Source organism: Notolepis coatsorum (assembly GCF_963971535.1).
Source record: "Notolepis coatsorum genome assembly, chromosome: 4".
Classification (NCBI taxonomy): domain Eukaryota; kingdom Metazoa; phylum Chordata; class Actinopteri; order Aulopiformes; family Paralepididae; genus Notolepis; species Notolepis coatsorum.
In genome coordinates, this window is record NC_140168.1 from 40,157,260 (window position 1) to 40,178,882 (window position 21,623).

The 21,623-nt window shown below is 41.8% G+C and overlaps 1 protein-coding gene across 4 annotated transcripts; it reads left to right on the forward strand.

The window, feature by feature from the left end:
* The first annotated feature begins 1,243 nt into the window (after nucleotides 1-1,243).
* On the forward strand, nucleotides 1,244-21,355 carry rbbp4 (retinoblastoma binding protein 4). 4 transcript variants are annotated; one of them, XM_084313434.1, is made up of 12 exons: nucleotides 1,244-1,435; nucleotides 6,547-6,697; nucleotides 7,465-7,610; nucleotides 10,305-10,478; nucleotides 12,725-12,840; nucleotides 13,228-13,388; nucleotides 14,269-14,395; nucleotides 14,554-14,631; nucleotides 14,752-14,828; nucleotides 15,107-15,164; nucleotides 16,733-16,843; nucleotides 17,738-21,355. In XM_084313434.1, the coding sequence occupies exons 1-12, from the start codon at nucleotides 1,399-1,401 to the stop codon at nucleotides 17,798-17,800; spliced, it is 1,299 nt and encodes a 432-aa protein (XP_084169560.1). In that variant the 5' UTR covers nucleotides 1,244-1,398; the 3' UTR covers nucleotides 17,801-21,355. The 4 variants fall into 4 exon arrangements, with proteins under 4 accessions (XP_084169560.1, XP_084169561.1, XP_084169562.1 ...); XM_084313435.1 differs by having other exon boundaries at nucleotides 7,465-7,607; XM_084313436.1 differs by having other exon boundaries at nucleotides 1,244-1,414.
* The last annotated feature ends 268 nt before the right edge of the window (nucleotides 21,356-21,623 follow it).

Sequence of the window (21,623 nt, forward strand, 5' to 3'; positions counted from 1 at the left end):
ATGGCATCCAATGTAATAAAAAAAGTCAACCAACGAACAAGATTCTTGTACCGGATCTCCCCTCTGGTAAACAAGAATACCCTGAAGACTCTGGCAGGAGCACGCATTCAAGGGTACTACGACTATGCTTGCACCTCATGGTATCAAAGCACCTCAAAGGCACTAAAAACAAGATTACAAACATCACAAAACAAACTGGTCAGACTACTGCTGGACCTGACTCCTAGAACCCACCTCACCCCTGCCCACTTTGACTACCTAGGATGGCTTAGAGTAGACGACAGAGTACAGCAACTTGCAATGGGCCTGGTCTACAAGATACACTATACGACTAAGGTACGCATGTACATGTCAAAATACTTCCCAAAGGTCAGTGAATACCACGACCACAACACCAGAGGGAGCTCCACAAATCATGTTCAACCCAGATTCAGCTCAAACAAGGGACTAAACATGTTTCGCAATTATGCCACATCAATGTGGAACGCCCTACCCAAAGCTGTAAAGGAATGTGAATCCCTACCCACATTCAAAACCGCTCTTAAAGAGCACCTACGGGAGGCTGCCATTCAAAACTGGCCACTGTAAATGTCCACCACCCCCCACCCCCTCCTAATAGACAGTCTCCTTCCCACCGTATGTATATTTCTCTCCCACCCACCCACCCCCTCCTAATGTAGGCCTACAGTCTCCTCCCCACCGGATGTATATATTCTCTCCCCACCGTATGTATATTTCTCTCCCACCCACCCACCCACCCCCCCCCCCTCCTAATGTAGTCTCCTCTCCTCCCCATCATATGTAAATATTCTGTTAGGATCTATGGGTAACAGTACTGTATATTTGCATATCGTATATGTCACAAATGTAACAGTACTATATACCTGTATCATGTCATGTATGTCCCTATGCCATAAATGTCATGATGTCATCATGTATGTCATAAATGTCACTATGAATTGAAAATGGGGGACCCTGATGTAAACAAGACTAACGTCTTTCTCTGGTCTGCATCCCCTTAACTGTGTAGTGAGCCGTACTGTATTGTACACATTCTGCAATCTGTTAAATAAAGCTTTCATTCATTCATCTCTGCAAGGTTTTTTTACCAGATCTCTTCCGCCCTCCTGTGGTTGTGCGGTGGAACTACGTGGTTCCGGGTTCTCTCGCCCTCTGTGTTGATTGGTTGCAGACACACCCCACGCGTTGTACCGAGCGCGCGAAGCTCCACCGGTTAGCGTGTTAGCATTAGCCACCTAGCTTCATGTGCACAAATGAATAGAGTCTGAGGCAGCTACAGCACCGAAGACAAGGCTGTCTGACTGTACAGCTCAGTTTACATACTATAATAGCCGTCTGGCTAACTGAGCTAATTGTTAATCTATAACGACCGTTATAATGGCAGACAAGGAAGGTAACGCAACCAACACTTCTTGTAAGCTAAGCTAACGTTACTATTGATAATTGTTAGCACTCTAGATAGTTAGCCTTTAGCCAGCCGATTAGCTTAGCATTAGCTCTTATGCTAATTAACCATGCATGCACAACAAGCCAGACTTGTTTATTCCATTGTGTGCAAAGTAATGATCGTGGCCCCCTTTTGCAACGCGTGTTTTGCAAAGTTCTGCGTTACCTGGCTGAATACAGACAACGTTAGCGACCATGGTTGTTTACGTTACTGTTACCCTGGGCTTTAGCAGCACGATAGCGTAGCGTATGTCATGTATGTTGTGTATGTCATAAATGTCACTATGAATTGAAAATGGGGGACCCTGATGTAAACAAGACAAACGTCTTTCTCTGGTCTGCATCCCCTTAACAATTGTGTGTATTGAGCCGTACTGTATTGTACCCATCCTGCAATCTGTTAAATAAAGTTTTCATTCATTCAGCCAGTCATCAAGACAGCAGCTCATCATAACCTAACGTTATTTAATATGCCACCCAAACTTGCGTTGCATGTTGCAATGTTTTGCTAGCTCAGCTGATTGATGTAGCAAATTGCCAACAGTGAAGGTAGACAAGTCAATAGTTGGCCACATCGAAACCTTATTCACTGTGAAATCGATAACCTTAAAGGGAAAAGCCACCCTATCAAATGTAATGAGTGTGAAATATTACTGTAATGAGTAGTATGTGTATGAACCAAGCATCCTTGACTCCAGGGACAACGGTGGAAATAAGTCCTTTGGACTTTTCGTTTCTATCCCTGACAAAGAAAATACTCATGTGATCTGTATTATGCTTGTCTAAATAAAACGACCTACCTACCCTAAAACAGAATTGTAATGATCTTGCATGACTGTTAAACGTTAATTGAATATATATAAAACATAAGACAACTGTCTCCCTAAGCTGGAAATCTCTAACCCTCGAATCAGTGATTTCATCAAGTGACACTCTTTGAAGTGGTCCATTTTATTACATTTTAATTTAACCTTTATTTATTCCATTGATCCTGAATTACTGACTAAATGTAGGTCTTGCAGCTCCGAATCAGTATGAATGAATGAATGAAAACTTTATTTAACAGATTGCAGAATGGGTACAATACAGTACGGCTCAATACATACAATTGTTAAGGGGATGCAGACCTGAGAAAGACGTTTGTCTTGTTTCCATCAGGGTCCCCCATTTTCAATTCATATAGACATATATGACATACATGACATACAGATAGTCAGTACTGCTGCATCTATACATTTATGACATACCAGATTTGCAAATACAGTACTGTTTGTGATACAGAAGGAGTCAAGAAAAGGGAGTATATACATTTGACGTAGAAACTGTACATTGGAGGAGGTTGGGTGGGGGGGGTTGGGTACATTGGGATATTGACAACCATACTGGGTAATTTACATTGGAGGTGGTTGGGGGGGGGGGGGGGGGCACACTGTATAAACAAGTAACACTGTACATTGAGGGGGGGGGGGGGGGGAGACACTGTACAAACAAACACAATTGTACATTGTACATAGGTAAATGACTGTACATTGGAGGGGGTTGGGTTAGGATATTTACAGGGGCCAGTGTTGAATTGCAGTCTCCCGTAGGTGTCCCTTGAGAGAGGTTTTGAAAGTGGGTAGTGATCCACATTCCTTTACAGCTTTGGGTAGGGCGTTCCACATTGATGTGGCATAATTGCGAAACGTGTTTAGTCCCTTATTTGAGCCGAATCTGGGTTTAACATGATTTGTGGAGCTCCCTCTGGTGTTGTGATCGTGGTATTCACTGACCTTTGGGAAGTATTTTGACATGTACATGGGTACCTTAGTCACTCACAATGGGTACTGTCATAGTGTCCTAGTAGTTTCCCCCACTATTCAGTGTCTATGGAGCAGCTTCAGGATCAGGACCTGTCTCTTGTCTTGGTGATGGCCATCATCACTAGAGTCTTGTTGTCTCTGTCGACTTCATATATTCACAAGCCAAAACTGAGCTATATACAATAACATAATATATGTGAGCTCTATTTTAGGGTGGACTTTCCCTGTAATGGCTTCACTATAATATTGCATGCCAGTTTGATTACCTCATACCCTCATCTTGCACCTTGACCTTTTACACTGCCTACTTGCCCATATTATGCTCATGTCCAGAGTAAATTATATTGTTTACACTGCCTATTTTTTTTTTTTTTTTTCTTTTTTTTATTAAACTTCTCCACTGTACTATAATTCAAGTTCAAGTTCTAGTTCAAGTTCTTTAATAGTTGTCATACAGAAGTACAGAATACTTTCATACAAAATGCTTCTTACTGTTACGCTCCAGAGACTGTGCTAGACAAGATAGTATCAAATAACATAATAACATAATATAGCATGAATTTAGAAGAAGAAAAATGAGGTCACAGTGTTCGGTATAGACATATGTACAATGTTCTGAGTTACCATATAATATACAATACACAATACTATGCAGTGTACTAATGTACAGTACTATCTAGTGCAAAGTAGAAATGGGATGAGGTACAATTTTAGGTACAATTTACAGTAAGGTGTACGAGTTGTAGTGCAATCCTTCATCCATAAATATAAAGTGTGGGGAGTGGGTGCTACAGTGTGTTTGTTTAAAGTGGGTGTGTGCTATAAAGTGTGTGGAGTGGGTGCTACAGTGTGTTTGTTTAAAGTGAGTGTGTGCGTGTGGATGTGTGTGCTATGTGCGTTTGGTGGTTGTTGTTGTTGTGTAGTGTTCATTCATTGTTCGTTTAGCAGCCTGATGGCCTGGGATAGAAGCTTCTTCTGAGTCTTTCTGTGCTCGCCTTGAGACTCCGGTATCGCTTGCCTGACCGCAGCAGTTCAAAGAGGCAGTTGTTCGGGTGACTGGTAGGGGTGCACCGATATGAAAATTGGCCACCGATACCGATACCGATTGTTCAACTAACACAATCGGCCGATACCGATACCGATAATTGTGGCAAAAAATAAGTATTTTTAATTTTTTTTAATTTTTTTTTAATTTTTTTTTTAATTTTTTTTAATTTTTTTAATGAAACTACTGTATATTTGTATGTGTGTTTGTATTTGTAGGCCTCTTTACTTACTTAAAAAAGGAAACATCAAGAAATATGTTTATGGTATCACTGATCCCTCTCCCAGTATCGTCTGGCGGCCTGCAGAGGGATACTATTTTCTCAACCAGAGCTTTCAACCAATGCAATGGAACCATTCTGGCGGCCTGCAGCGGGATACTATTCTCTCAACCAGAGCTTTCAACCAATGCAATGGAACCATTTTGATTGACAGTCGATTCGGCCAATTACGCCACACCGCTAGCACCCACCTCCTGCTTACCACCAAGCGTTTATTCATTTTTCTACTTCGGGGCATGCCGCCATTGATCTGCTTGCGAGAATGCGAGTCAAACTTAGAACCACAACAAGCTAATACGTTAGCTGCCCGGCAGTGCCCGCCGACCAGCGCGCTCCACAGGATGGCCAAACGAGACACAATGATTTTACTGCAACAAATTTTATAATAAAACAAAGCCTTTCTATACATTTGTCTGGTTGAAAACTTTATTAACAGATTGCAGAATGTGTAGTTGGGTACGGAATGAGCAACGGAATGTAACCGAGCTATGCACGGCTTGCTTGCTATCTTCGGGTAAATACTATGCTGATGTAATTGAACGTGTAACTAACTATAATAACGTTAATGCCACAAAACGAATGTTTGTGTCATTTTAACAGCAGATACTTTCTTAAATGCCATCCTCCCGACAGAGCGGTGTTGATGGGGAGCTCTGATGGATTCGCTTGGTTGTGTTATTAACATTGAACAGCTAACCGAAAGCTAGGGTTAACTAATGTTAAAGGTTTAGCCATAACGTTACGTTGGCTAAAGTTGGGGCTATTCTTAATCCAGTAATAATGGCTGCAGACCTGCAAGCAAAGTACAGCAAGTTGGCAAAGGAGTATTCCAACGTAAATCACATTTTCACCAGTAACGTTAGTCTTCTGCCTCCCGGCTATGAACGGACTCGGAGTAATGCCTTGCTGCTATGGGTAATAATAATATGCTGATGTTATTGTCCGTGTAACACTAACTATATAACGTTAATGCCACAAAACGAATGCCTTGTTAATCATAAATAGTAACTTTGATGCAGTAGCTTCTGTGTGTGTGGGGGGGACGGCGGGCGTTGTGCAGGTAGGTCGCGAGTGAATTTTTTTTTTTGCCTTTTGACGCTACACAAATGGATGGTTAGTTATCGGCGACTGCTATCGGCACATTTGAGCTTATCGGCCGATAGGCCGATAGCAGTCAACAAGGCACTTATCGGCCGATACCGATACCCGACCGATATATCGGTGCACCCCTAGTGACTGGAGTCTTTAATGATTCTCTTAGCCTTGCCCTTGCAACGCTTGTTGTAAATGTTCTGGAGGGTGGGGAGCCCCCCTCCAATTGTGCGTTCGGCTGAACGTGTCACTCTTTGTAGTCTGCTTCGGTCTTGTGCAGTGCTATTCCCAAACCAGGAGGTGATGTTGCCGGTCATTCTATGACCTGTATCAGTCTTCTAGCTAGGCTAACTATTTAGGCCTAACAAAATAAATGGTTTGGTTCCTGTTGGTTGTCAGTTAAGGCCATGGGTAGGTAGGGAATTTATTTATTTATTTATTTATTTATTTATTTATTTGTTTATTTATTTATTTATTTATTTATTTATTTTATTTATTTATTTATTTATTTATTTATTTATTATATATTTTTTACCACGGCGACTATGGATAGGGAATTTCTTTCTTTAATTAAAATGTTCACGACAACATGGATGCATGTACTCTGCCAGCATGTTTAATATCCATAATACTAAAGGTTTGACAAAGATTTTTATGAAACTTTATTGTAAATAAAATAAAATAAAATTGGGTTGCACCTAAATCGGCAGGGTCAGTCGGCAACCGGAACCAAACCATTAATTTTGATAAGCCTTAGTGCTAATTCATGCTGCTATGATGCCTGAATTTCCCCAAGGGGATCAATAAAGGAATATCTTATCTTATTATTTTGGACACTGATCTCTCTCTCTGTTTCTCAGCAGGTGCATTTGACGATGCAGTGGAGGAGAGGGTGATCAACGAGGAGTACAAGATCTGGAAGAAGAACACCCCGTTCCTCTATGATCTGGTGATGACTCACGCTCTGGAGTGGCCCAGTCTCACTGCTCAATGGCTGCCTGATGTCTCCAGGTAACCCATGCATACAGCGTTTCCCTGAGGTATTGTTACAACCTTGGCTCACAGGAGAACAGCACAGAGAGAAAAAAACTAACCAGTAGGGGGGGGGGGGGGGTCGTCACAGGTATTGTCTAGAATTTCCTGTGCGACTCTGGAATAGTGTGCGTCCAAAACATCAAAACATACTTATCTCCCGGTGCTATTTTTAGTTTTTTTGCCAAGCAGCATAATCATCACCTAATACGTTCTGTGTAAACCTACACCTTAACCCTAAACCTGACCATTCCCACTACCTACAAATAAAAAAATAAATGTATAGACGTCTTTCCCGGTTATGGGATCTAGATTATTTATGGAATAATAATAATAATAATAAACAGACTGGCTGCTGGTAGCAAAGGGTTGATCACGACTCAATGAAAATGTGAAAAATACTGTAGACTTAAGAATTTCTTTAGGGAAGAACAGCTGTAGACTGAATGCCGATGTTCAACGCGTATCGTATGTAGTCTTACCGTGGTAGTCGGTGATACCGGTGATACTCTGTGTCGTCAACTCTGTCCAACAAATGGATACTAATCATTGAAAATGAATCAAGTAGACGCACAAACACAGTGGATCAACGTAAAGATCAAAGTAAGCGCTCTACAGATATAGAGCGTCATTTTGCAAAATATCCTGTAATACCGGTGTTGTTGTCGTGAGTTTATCAGTCATGGGGAATTCCACATCACCACGGCAACCCTAACTGTCTGTTGTCTTTGGGCTGTGCTCCTCAGGCCGGAGGGGAAGGACTTCAGCGTGCACCGGCTGGTCCTGGGCACGCACACGTCCGACGAGCAGAACCACCTGGTCATCGCCAGCGTCCAGCTGCCCAACGACGACGCCCAGTTTGACGCCTCCCACTACGACAGCGAGAAAGGCGGTGAGAGGCGGACATGCCGTCGGAGGCTGTGAGCAGGAAGCCGGTGTTGAGGGCGGCAGGCGGACCTTAAAGGGGCACTTCGCCACAATAGAAACACAATGCGGATAGATTTTGCGCATAATCTCACACACGTCCAAAAACCTCTAAACCACCCATTAATTTAGTTTTGACAGTTATTGAGAGGTAATGAGTTTGGTCACCGCTCACCAGTGATGTCACCGGGGACATTGAGTCCTTGTGTTGTGTGTTAATTACTGCACAATGACATGATAATGGTAGCGGTCCCTATAAGACAAGGTATTGCTATTTTTTCATCTACATCATTCCATGGTGCACACAACAACATGATTCAATGTCCTTGATGACATCACTGGTGGCCGTATTAATTTACTCTTTTACTCTCAACTGTCAAACAAAAGGAATGTGTGCAAAACTGTTTGTTAGCGACCATGGTTGTTTGTAAAGTTTGTTTTCAATATGTGTGAGATTATGTGCAAAATACATCTTTGGTGAAGTGCCCCTTTAAAAGATGACGTTCTTTTTAAAGAAACAAGGAATATCAAAATAAAAGCACACGTTGTTGAACTTGATCATGCATATTTATTAGAAAATGAAATTACAGCACTATGTTATCAATGAAATTAATGAATATTATCAACAAAAGCAACGGAATTGTTTCTGTATACACATTGTTATGTTGCCATAATGTAAGAATAAAAAAAAAAACGACTTAATGGGAAGGGTGTGCTTGTACATTTGAAGTTCCATGATACGTGGCTGCGTTGTGCTGAGAAAGAGGCAGAGATCCGCTTCTACTATGAGGCGAGATCTGTATTTATTGTTTATTGATGTCAGTGCCGAAAATCCGGCCTCACAGAGGTATGTTGATGCGAAGGGGACAAGCTTCCTCAGCGCAGCATTACACAACAATGGGTACTCGTTCCGGACTGATATCCAGAACTTTGCGAGGGCCTGGCCCTGTCCAGTGAACTTGACTTTCAGTAGCTCATCACACGAAAGATCAATGTGCGTCTCCTGCTCAGACAGTGTCTGACAGCCTGTTGCTTCATGCGTATCTTGGTCCGTGCTCTCTCTTTTGGGAAAATAGTTCAGAAATTGTTCAATGAGCCCTTCTACTATGGCTACAGATGATGGGCTTCAAATAATTGTTTGCAACATTCTGTTCCTCCAAAAAAAACATCAAACAGAGTAAATACCCCAAAATCTCCGCTGATTTTCATGGAGTGCCACAAACGGAGTTTCTTAATCCAGCTCTCTATTTGAGCTGCGAGTCTAAACAGGTCTGTGTCTTGACCTTGTAGTCCCAGATTCAACACATTGAGTCAGTCAAAGATGTCTGCTAGATAATAATAATAATAATAATAATAATAATAATAATAATAATAATAATAATAATAATAATAATAATAATTATTATTATTATTATTAATAATAAACTAAGCATGTAGTCCTTTTTCGTTGACTGTTGTTGCAGTTTTCAGCACAGTTTTTTCTGCTCCAAAATCGTTTCTTCTTTTTTAAAGAAAGCTAGCGGTTCCATTTTAAATTCAGCATGTCTAGAGTGCCGCTGTAATTTACTTGTCTTTTACTCCGTTTCGTTTTTAGTAGTGCTGTAGTCGCTACTAGATTCCACCTTTCTTTTGCCAGCATTTGGAATACACAGCCAACCAGCACTGCTTCTGACAACAAACCTATCCATTGCGAGTGTCCAGGTTACAATGCCTGTCCTAAATGAAACAAATCAGCTTCATATGATTGGCCTGGAAAGTCCCCCCCCCCCGGAAGTGCTTTAGTTACGAGACAGTGCCGATCACAAATCTGAGCACACGTTGACTCACAAAAGACTAGGCGTGGCCTCCGCGATTATACATGCACAGGATGTAGTGAGATGTGTATTGAAAAACTGTGTCGGCCTCGATTGATGAAGGGGCGGGACATGGCAAATACACACAGCTGCCACGTGGAAAACTCGATCTGAGTTGGCCTCGTCGGTTTTTCTCTTGATTAATTAAAAAAAAAAAAATGTGTTGCCAATGCGCTACCCCACTGTCACCTACCCATGACCCCACTTTGGGTCGCGACCCGTAGTTTGAGAACCGCTGATCTAGGCCTTTCACACCGGCAGGGCTCTGTTCCGGTTCTGGTTCACAAAAAATTCTGAACCGGCCGCCGCGTTCAGACCGAAAAACAAATTGGTTTGGAATCTGAAAAGTTGGTTCTCAGCTGGAACCAAACATGTTTAGTTTTTTCCTTGCGATCCGTGACATCATCAGTGGGCGTGTCATATTCTAGTCTGTGAAGACAAGAAGAGGAAGGAAAGAGACAAACTGCTTACTTTCACCTGCATTGAGCAATGCCCTCCATTGGTGATGGGGGGGGGGGGGGGAGTTTGGTTCTGTTTAAACTGCTGTGAAATCGCCAGAAAGCAACAAGGTTCAAGACTCCAGAACAGAGCCAGAGCCGTGTGTCTGAAAGCACTGCAGTAATCTTTGATGTATCTGGCCCACTGTAGGAAGTTTACCAAGTCCTGGCTGAATACTCTTTATGCACATTTCTGTCATTATGTTGTTGTATGTTAACCAGTATTCACCCATAGATCAATTGGCTGAAGCTCCATGCAGAAGAATCCATGTATAAATGCTAACCGTTCTCCTTTTGTTATCTGTCCTGCAGAGTTTGGAGGTTTCGGCTCGGTGAGCGGTAAGATCGAGATAGAGATCAAGATCAACCACGAGGGAGAAGTGAACCGTGCGCGCTACATGCCCCAGAACCCCTGCATCATCGCCACCAAGACCCCCACCTCAGACGTGCTGGTGTTCGACTACACCAAGCACCCCTCCAAACCCGGTACAGGTTTCTTTATACATGTATGTATTGCATGTTGTATGACTGAGTACATGTAATTTGGTTGCTGTACTGTAACTAGGGTATTAATTAACAAAGTAAAAAAAACTTCCAGAACCGGAAGTTAGGAACCGGTTCCTATTAGAACCGGTTCTCGGTGCCCAACCCTAATAGGGACTCCTATGTCATATACTGTATACAAATATACTGTATATTTTTTGTGATAATTGCTTCCTACGAAACCACAGCCCCCAGGGCGAAAAGGGTGTGAAAATAGGCGGTCCTGGTTACAATCAGTCCGGTCTAACATTATTGTCCTGCTTCTGTGAGGTTATGTTAAAGCTGAAGCACCATGAAATCAATGATAATGAAAGCAGTTCCCCGATGAAAGGAGGGCGTGGAGGAGCAGTGCTCAATCAGCTCATTAAAACGGTTATTGTCCCTTCTGTAAGCAACTCTTTGACGCTAGGGAGGGAGGGAGTACACGCTCCTCAACCTGTTAGACGAAGACGAGGGCCCGGTGCTTCTCAGAATAGGACTCTGGGCTTTCCCTAAACAAGGGTATAGGGCCGCACCGCCACTATAACAACGCGCCAGCAATTTAGTCATTTATTTATTTATTCATTTAATTGTTGGCAGTGAAAGCTTGGGGCCAGCTTATACCTTAAACTTATTTGGAACTTTTGTTAGCTATTTTATTTAAATAATGTTTTTAAGTTGCAGGAAATTACAGCAAATGGCTTTCTTTATTGCAAATCGTTGGCCTCCCGGATGGGGGGCAGCCTCTTATTGCGGCTCAGCACTGCCTTGTTTGAAAATCCTGGGGAAAGCCCATGGGCCTGGAGAAGGGGAGAGGAGAGTAGTGGAGCACATGGATTGTCTTTAGTTTAATTTATTGGGTATATTAGGATTCAAATACCTTCCAAGAGCCTGTATATCTCCCAGCCTATGATGTACAGGCTCCTGCTTGACAAAGGAGGGTATTTCTCCCCTGTGATCTTATGTCTGCACTTCATGTGCTCATTTTATGCCTGTCTTTCTTCTGTTGTGAAGCACTCTGAGCTGCAATTTCTGTATGAAAGGTGCTACAAATAAAGTTTATTATAATATTATTATTATTATAATTTCCTGTTATTTTACTCTGATGTTGCGTCGAAACATTAGTCCTTCTTTTACCTAATTAACACTTTGACTGCTACTCACAGCTTTTCTCGGATTTACAATAGTTACGTTGAAAGCCACTCACGAGATTTCTCGGATTTATATATATATATTTTTTTTAGCGATCTGAAATCATATTGCATCACACGAGCCTACCCTAGCCTACCCAAAGGCCGCCGGCCATCAGATGTGAAAAAAGCGCCCCCTATCGTCTCCCAGATGACATCAGGGATTTTGGAATGGACTCAATGAAAATGGATGGGGAAAAAAATATATTCCAGTCCACATTTTCCAGTCCACTGATGCAACCGGGGTTACCAGAGTTCATTCTGGAGACTCTGAGCCGCGGCAAGCATGAGTTCTACTGTATACACGTTAGATCTATACACTTATCGATTTTTTCGAATGGTGATCAGGAATTGGAATATACCAGTTGGATACCATCTGATGTCAGGTAAGGAATCTATGTTATCAGTGTTAGGATAATCAGACTCGTTTTGATTAAGATATACGCTTTTTTCTGATATGTGCTCCAGCGGTTTCACTGTAAAATCCATGAGGAAATAAAAACGGCTATTATCAGCGCGCGCCTCGAATGTGCGTGCGTGTACGTATACTATTGATCATCTAGCGTTTATTTGAAAACGTTTCATAAATAGGCCGACAAATATCAACATTCTGGAATATTCCAGTAAAAGACGATTATCACAGAATGGGCTGTTTTTTACCTCAAAACGGGTGCTTTTCAAAATGCTCTCAAATGGAAATGAAGCGATAAAAAACCAATCTACCTTGACAGCACTGACTGGAAAATGATTATTTGATAAGCGACGGGCAGATTAGACACATAGCCATAATTTAAAACATAGATTAGGCGATATTAACGTTAACATTAGCGCCGATGGTGGCATTCAGGCACTAAGTCCTGCACCCCCTGGTGGCACTGAAAGTGTTAAGAAAACTTAAGATGATCAGTTTGCTCCATTAGCCTACTCTCCTCTTCAGCTCTTCAATGCTGTTTGCACATCTGCTTTATTTCATATTGTATGCCTGTAACATTATGTGTGTGGTCTTCCTGTCCTCCCCAGATGTGTCTGGAGAGTGTCACCCTGACCTGCGTCTCAGGGGACACCAGAAGGAGGGCTACGGCCTCTCCTGGAACCCCAACCTCTCCGGCTGCCTGCTCAGCGCCTCAGACGACCACGTAAGATAGTACCTGTAGTACAGACGGTTAGACCAAACCTTCCCTACTGTTCTCACCCTACCTGCAGTACAGACAATTATTGATTGATTGAAAACTTTATTAACAGATTGCAGAATGGGTACAATACAGTACGGCTCAATACACACAATTGTTAAGGGGATGCAGACCAGAAAAAGACTTCGGTCTTGTTTACATCAGGGTCCCCCATTTCTTATTCATCAAGACATTTATGACATGCAGATATACAGTACTGTTTCATCAAGACATTTATGACATACAAATATACAGTACTGTTTAAGAGAAAGAGATCATTAAAAATCATTTTAACCCCACTGGAGAGACATCACATCCCTCCCATAACCTCTCCCACCCCTCCCCCCTGCGCAGACTATCTGTTTGTGGGACATCAGTGCCGTGCCGAAGGAGGGGAAGGTGGTGGACGCCAAGACCATCTTCACGGGCCACACGGCGGTGGTGGAGGACGTGTCCTGGCACCTGCTCCACGAGTCTCTCTTCGGGTCCGTAGCAGACGACCAGAAGCTCATGATGTAAGTAGGGCTGCCCTCCACTGATTCACCTCTTAGTCAACTAATAGATTAGTCACAAAGCTTGTACCATATAATGGCAAGGTCCTGGGTTAATATCCAGCCCTTGTCCACCATTTATTTTTGCATGTCAAACCCCCCCCCCCCACGCTTTCTGCTTATCAAATTAAGCAGAAATGTATAAAAAATATGGAAGAGAAAAATTACAAAAACATTTCTTAATCTAATGGGCACAACCTGTAAAATTCAGTTTCGTACATCGTTGTCCCTCTTCAGATGTGTGCAGTCATGCAGACAGACCTCTTTATAATCTGGCGCACTTGAAAGACCAAAGCATATTTCAGAATATTATTGAGATGCCAGAGAGATGCTCATCATTTTCCATCCATGATGAATAAGTAATTCAGCAAAATAAACAAATTAAACCTTGTTGATTGAGACCCTAATAATAATAAATCCAATTTATATAGCGCCTTTGAAGAAACCCAAGGTCGCTTCACAAGTCAATAACATTAGTCCACTAACGTCAGAATCTTGAAAATATAAATCTGTGAGATCTAATGGTTGGACTTGTCGGTGCATCTGAATAATTAACTGAATAATTCATGAGAATATTTCCATTTTATCCCCATTTGCCTCTTTGTTTTCACACAAGTATGCAAATACATGACAATGATGCCATTGTCCCCCCGTCTCTCTTTCTTTGTCTCTCTCTCCCTCTTCTCTTTCTTTCTGTCTCTCTCCCCTCTTTCTGTCCGTCTCTCTTCTCTCCTCTCTTTCTTTCTGTCCGTCTCTCTCTCTTCTCTCCTCTCTTTCTTTCTGTCCGTCTCTCTTCTCTTTCTTCCCGTCTGTCTCTTCTGTCTTTTCCTCCCTGATCTCTCAGCTGGGACACTCGCTCCAACAACACTTCCAAGCCGAGCCATGCGGTGGACGCCCACACTGCAGAGGTCAACTGTCTGTCCTTCAACCCTTACAGCGAGTTCATCTTGGCCACCGGATCGGCGGATAAGGTAGCGTAATACCTCCATCGGCCTCTAGCTTCTGTTACTCTATTGAGTTATTGCTGATCAGGCCGGATAAAATGTATAGTGTTACACCGATATCGTATCACAGCGTGAAGAGCATAGGACTGGTATTTCGTAAAAACATCTCTCTTGTCTCTTCGTAGACCGTGGCCCTCTGGGACCTGAGGAATTTGAAACTGAAGCTGCACTCCTTCGAGTCGCACAAAGACGAGATCTTCCAGGTAAAAGAGATTTAAAATCCCTCCCGTCCCCCGTGTTCTGAAATGGAGACGGCAGATGTCATTGTGTCCAGTCTCCCTGTGTAGTGGATCCGATACCAGCTCTCTGTGCGACTGTTTCAGGTCCAGTGGTCGCCTCATAATGAGACCATCCTGGCGTCCAGTGGAACGGACCGGAGGCTGAATGTCTGGGACCTCAGGTACACGACTAGACACTGTGTTACTGACTAAACACCATGTTACTGACTAGACACCATGTTACTGACTAGACACCATGTTACTGACTAGACACCATGTTACTGACTAAACACCATGTTACTGACTAGACACCATGTTACTGGCTAGACACCATGTTACTGACTAGACACCATGTTACTGACTAGACACCATGTTACTCCCCACATGACTAGGTATGTCGCAGCACTGTGTTGTTAACCAGGTGTGTTTCGTGTGTCTGTTTGTTCCCCCTTCTCTTTAGTAAAATTGGAGAAGAGCAGTCGCCAGAAGATGCAGAGGACGGTCCCCCTGAACTACTGGTGAGCTACCTTTTTGATTCTTGAATTTGAAAAGGGAATGCATTTCACATCCGTCATCCCTGTGCCACAGATGCATTAATATGCACCAGTCCTTTGAATTCATGTTGTCACCCGGTCGGTCAGATCGGTGGGCTTGCTCAATAGAGCATGAATGGCCCACTGACTTTGTGGGTCCATTGGGATTCCCTTCTAATCTCAGTTGGTGCAGAACCAGCAGTCTATCCTCCTCATGAATTAGCATTGTCTGTAATTTGGTACAAGTTTGTTGCCTAACCGGTAACATTGGTCCTCATTCTCGAATGGATTTACGAGAAAAGTTATGAGCTAATTTTATCGTAACTCCACTTATGAGCTTTTCGGGCCGACATCCTCGGATTTCAATAATTATAATAATAATAAATAAGAAAATATTTATCATAAAAAATTATCATTTACATTTATAGTCATGCCTCAACGAGGCATCGTGATGTCCGAAAATAAATAAAAGCACTACACAAACACTGCAAATGAATAAATACATATATAAATAAATAAGAACTCAATCGCACGGATATAGCTATAGTGGAATAGAATTAACTCATTGATCGCCACCCTGTTTTGCCATCTTTAATATCTGGCGCCAACGTTTCAGACCGTTTTAACGATGTTTGTAGACCCATCGTATATTCTATATTATAGCTATGGAGACATATGTAGAATACACATTTACAGCATTTTTTTTATATGGTCCATTTGCATGTTCTTGGTATCTGATTCTAGGGACATCTATGGATCTCAGGGAATGTATTCCCAGTGTCAGAAATACTGTGTCTGTTACTAGGCTTGAGTAAATTGTAATGAACCAAATGAGAATATCAATAATTTTTTTTTATCTTTGACTGTGAATAACACTATGCTCAAATTGACCAGACCTGAAAAATCTAAGCAAATTAATAGATGGAAGATTATTAAACAGAAGGTTTTGTAGATACAGTACTGAATTCTGCCATCCGGACACATGATATAGAATATCAGGCATAAAATGGTTATGCGATTAAAGTGCGATTAATTAGATTAATTAATTACAAATCCTGTAATTAATTAGATACATTTTTTTAATCGCATGACAGCACTATTAATAATATATATTATACATCTAGTTTATTAGCAACAACGCACTAACAATACATTTGAATCTAATCTAATACAATTCTGATCAGTCGCAAATTGCTTTCGCGCTACCTGTTGAATATTTTCATGGGGGTCAGCACAACCCAGTTGCAATGCTTAGCCTCTCCCTTCCATTAAAAGGAGCTGTTCAATCAGTTTGCACAAAGTCCTTGCATGCCCTATAAGGAGCTGGCGGGGCGTTTCTGTATGCAAATTCGTGTGTATGAGAACACGCTTTCAGTTTAAGAATGAGTCGCAGCTGCGATCATTTTGGCCATTTACGAGCACCCGCTCACGTTCAGGTATCCGGAGGAGGACTATCGTATGTTTCCTCTTACGAACGTACGAGAATGTTAGTGAATGAGGTCCATTGTGTTTTATATAAAGTCGTGATACTAGTGGATATCCTCTCTTACCAGTTCATCCACGGAGGTCACACGGCTAAGATCTCAGACTTCTCCTGGAACCCCAATGAGCCCTGGGTCATCTGCTCGGTGTCTGAAGACAACATCATGCAAGTCTGGCAAATGGTAAGGAACCGCACACATCATTACAAACGACACTTCAAGCAGGGGTGTTGGGTACAAGTATAATAGGTACTGCTTCCCTCATCTGTACAGGATCATAAAACGAATAATTTGTGAAATAGAATTAGATGAAGTCAGTCTGGAGTGGTAGAGTGTGTGCCTCTCTCAAACCCCGCCTTCCTCTCTTGATCCTCCAATCACAACTGTCGCTTCTCTCGGTCAAACTGGTGGATCGAGAAAAGACGGCGGAGCTTGAGATAGAGGTACATTTTGAGCGGTAATGAGCTTGGGAGAGAATAGGCGTAAAAAGGAATAAAAAAAGTAACCATAGGGACTAGGGAGTTTTCCCTTCAAAACCAACCACTGGGGGGGGGGGGGGGGGGGGGACCAGCCTGCTCTTTATTTCTATTTGACTGTCTGGAGTGAATATTTCTGAGACGGCAGGACTAGTTAGCTGTGCAGAGTCCCTATTCAGAGAGAGGTGAAGAAGAGGAGGAGGAAGAGGGAGAACAGTAAAGCTAGACAACTCAATAGTGTATATGTTTATATGCACTTTATACTGTAGTTGTACTGTGATAAGAGTTTGTTGTTCTGCCTCCTGTATCAGCCAGCTACAACAAGCCCCTCGTCTCCCCAGCTACATGTAGTGGAAAACATCATTTGAGTGTGAAGTGATCCTGTATGGGGTCAATGGGCAATAGCATGGCGCTAACACTAACACACTAACACAGGGTTGGGGGTTTGATTCCCATAGCTAAAAAAAATTTATGCACTCGTGGCACTGTAAAGGCAGCAGACGCTTAGGATAGAATCGTCCACCCCAAATGGCATATTATGGTATGGATTTCTGATGTGTTCATTTGTACAGTACGTCTCAAACGCCGATTCTCCTTCTAGGCCGAGAACATCTACAACGATGAAGACCCTGAAGGTTCTGCGGACCCCGAAGCCACAGCATAACGGTGTGACGCCTCCATCCCTTTCTCCCTTCATACTCTGCCTCCTATGCCTCTTAGTCTGCAGCACGTGTGTCAAACTCGAGGCCTGCAGGCCGTTACATTTTCAGCCAGCCCCCACTCCCGACTTAATTCACTTATCGGTTTATTTTTTGCCTGCTGCCTCTCCTGGCGATTCCGCTGCCCGTCATACAAATCAAACGCACCTTCCTCTCGCGGCGGCGCGCCGATGCAAATTACTTGACTTTTCAAGCAAACGCACAGATAGTTTTCTGCACCTGTGTTGTGTTTTCATTTAATAAGAACACATCAACTCGTGGACCATTGGAGAAGGAGTCGGACCCTATTCAGCCTTCAGTTGTACCGTACTTCACTTTCAGTAGTTTTTCTATTTTTACTCAACTCAGGACACATTTCTATTGTATTATTCGCAGCGTTGTGCTCGTTACTGAAAAATAGTAACAGTTACTTTACTAGTTACTTAATTTAAAAAGTAACTCAGTTACTTTACTAGTTACTGTACTTATACCCAAAAGTAATGTGTTACTGTGAAAAGTAACTACCGGTATTTAATTGCTCCCTCTCTTCCTTTAATTGCTCCCATTAATGCCCTTACAGATTCTTACAGTCAAAATCTGTTGATCAACTTGACAGTTTCCATTCATTTGCATTCACATCACTGAACTCTGCTAAGCAATGTGGTCTATACAAACACAAACCTGACACAAACACAAAGATATGTTGTCCCGACGTAATAAGAAATGCGCGTGCCGAGACGGCTAGATTGTATCGCCGCATGCCCGTGCGTTTATCTCTGGTTTAGGTTCTAGGTTGAAAATAAGTGCATGCTTAGGTTGAAGCCTTCGGCCTTGATGTCGGAGCGTTTCATTATAAGCGTTGCCATCTTGCAACGTTGGTTAAGATATCAATCGTGCATGAAAGGACTATATTGTTTGAGAAAAGTTAACGGCAACTTGTTTTTAGATGTGCAACAGGCAAAATAAGTAACGTTTTTATTTTCTGTAACACAATATTTTTGATGTGATAGAATGGGAGCCAACTTCAGCCAAGTCATGCTTTTAAATTCGAAATCTGTTGATCAACTTCATTTGCATTCACATCACTGAACTCACCAAATGTCTGGCGAGTGGCTTCGGAAGTTGGGATGAGTCTGTGTCGTTAACGTTAGACTCAGCTACTAGCTTCGTTGAACATTTTTCAACAGATTTGAATACCTATTTTGGGCAGTAGATAGGATCTTTGAGCCAAGACACAATTTGCATTTAACTAAAACGTTATTTTCTTTGTGCTCAACAAAAGAGAAATAGTGAGAATATCCATGTGTAAAAATTCGACTGGGCGCCGCCATGACTAGACTAGAGTAAACAAAACACACCCACAACGTCTTCAGAAGTCAGGACTGCGCTCAAGCTTGCTACTGCTCGCTACCAATCTACATAAAAATAACGCAGTGACGAACCATTTAGTAACGGTAACAGAGTTACTGAATTTAAAAAGTAATGCGTTAGAGTACTAGTTACTGCCAAAAGTAACAGCGTTACTGTAACGCGTTAGTCCCAACACTGATTATTCGGTTGCATCCTACTTCATTATATCAAGTGAATTATTGCTAATTCATCACACCTACTCTGAAATTGAAACCGTGGAAATGATTGGTTTTGCGCAAGATACGTTTTGCACTCTGGTTGGACGCCAAACCTCTTTTCCTTGTACTGTACTTGTACTGTATAATGACAATATATTTTAATCTAATCTAAAGTAGAGCGGGAGAAACGCTGAGATAACAGACACTGTATGTTTTGTGTGAATGTAGGTGTTCCACTTAGTTCTCCAGGACCAATTTAACCTAGGATCATTAATCTTACAAACTCTTGTGGGTGAATAATTAATTGAAACCTAATATGTATCATTAGGTTGCAACTGCATTATTATCTTAAATTATTTCACATACCTACTCTGTCATATCAAAGCCGTGCAAATAATTGGTTTTCTGCAAGGCAAGTGAAATCCGAGGAGAGATGTTTTGTGTGCCTGCCTGTGTGTATTATGTCCTTCTCCAATAGTCCAGAGCCAGTTTAGCCTAGAATTGCTAATCTTACAAACTATCGTGGGTGAATAGCTAATTGAAACCCATTCTGTAATAAATTAATCTATGATAAGCTGATATCCATAACAGATGCCGCCTCGACCAAAAACAAATAGCCTTCCTTGTATTCATTGATGCACCAGAGAATAAACATACCGTAATTTTCACACTATAAGCCGCACCTAAATATAAGCCGCAGCAGCTAAATTGAATGATGTGTACATATATAAGCCGCACTGGACTATAAGCCGCAGGTGTTTTAATGTTTAATTACAGTCTTCCCACCAGCATTGGGACACAATACTGTTGGACAAATAACAAGAATTAACTCATTTACAAGTTGTATTAAGTGTAGCAAATAAGGGAACAGATAAATAACATTTCAATGCAGTCAAAAAAGCAATATTTAGATTTGTACATTTTCGGGTTTGGTCACGTCGAGTTATATAAGCTGCACCTTTATATAAGCCGCAGGGTCGAAAAATGGGGGGAAAAGGTGCGGCTTATAGTCCGAAAATTACGGTAAGTTAATTTACAATATCCTATTGAGCTGGTATGCACAAATTGAATAGATAAACAAAATTACCGATTAAGCGAGTAACCTCAGGAAGATTCACCCTTTTTTCTGCATCATTACGTATCCGGCCTGTGAGATCATCTGTATTTTTTTATAAATCTTTTTTCATTTTGGCCCCTTTTGGTAATTGAGTTTGACACCGCTAGCCTCATCACACACTGCCAAGGGTCCATCTCAATACCTCCGCTCAGCGACCTTTTCCACAGTCTCCTTTCTTTACTGGTGGGACCGTTGACGTTTCAAGTCCGTGTAAATGAAGAGATGCAGGAAAGAACTTGGGAACGTATTCAGATGCAGCCCCACTCCCTTTTTGGAATTCCTCCTAAGACAAGCTCTCTCTTGTAGTGTAAAATAAGTAATTTATTGTCTCAGAAACCTGTCTTTATGTCTACCGTATTGGTCTGATTTTATACTGCATTGTAAAAGGTGTATTTTTGTATTCCAATTGGCTTTCCCTTTACACACATGTACTGCCACACTTTTAGCTATAGGAGTGTTCAGGAAACCTAAATAAGTTCCAGATAAAATAGAAATAATAAAAAACAACTCTGGGACATATTTCTAATTGTTATTTGCTCAGACGATTTTGACACCAGCATATTCTTGCGAAGGTCGTGAACCTCCTTTTTTGCTAATTTTGATCGGTCGAGCTAGAAGTTCCCAAGTGACATCAACATTTTTGGCTGAAACTGTATTTTAAGACAACCATTTATTTGGTGCCACATCTCCAGTTTAGATATTTTCTGTCCATTAAATGTTGTCATTATGTTGTGATGTAGCCATTTGTAGTTGTACTTTTTTAGCTGTCTTTTGTTTTTCTTTTGTTCTGCAATTGTACAGTGAGTGCATTCTTAATAAAATGTTTTTCCATCAAACCTTTGCAGTACAGTTCTATCTGGCCATCAGGCCATCAGGCTGCTAAACGAACAATGAATGAACACTACACAACAACAACCACCAAACGCACATAGCACAGCACACACATCCACACGCACACACTCACTTTAAACAAACACACTGTAGCACCCACTCCACACACTTTATAGCACACACCCACTTTAAACAAACACACTGTAGCACCCACTCCCCACACTTTATATTTATGGATGAAGGATTGCACTACAACTCGTACACCTTACTGTA

Coding starts and splice junctions, on each gene's coding strand:
- rbbp4 (XM_084313434.1), top strand. CDS start 1,399: ATGGCAGACAAGGAAGGTAACGCAACCAACACTTCTT. Junction 7,611..10,304: donor CTACGACAGCGAGAAAGGCG/GTGAGAGGCGGA, acceptor TCTGTCCTGCAG/AGTTTGGAGGTTTCGGCTCG. Junction 10,479..12,724: donor CAAGCACCCCTCCAAACCCG/GTACAGGTTTCT, acceptor TGTCCTCCCCAG/ATGTGTCTGGAGAGTGTCAC.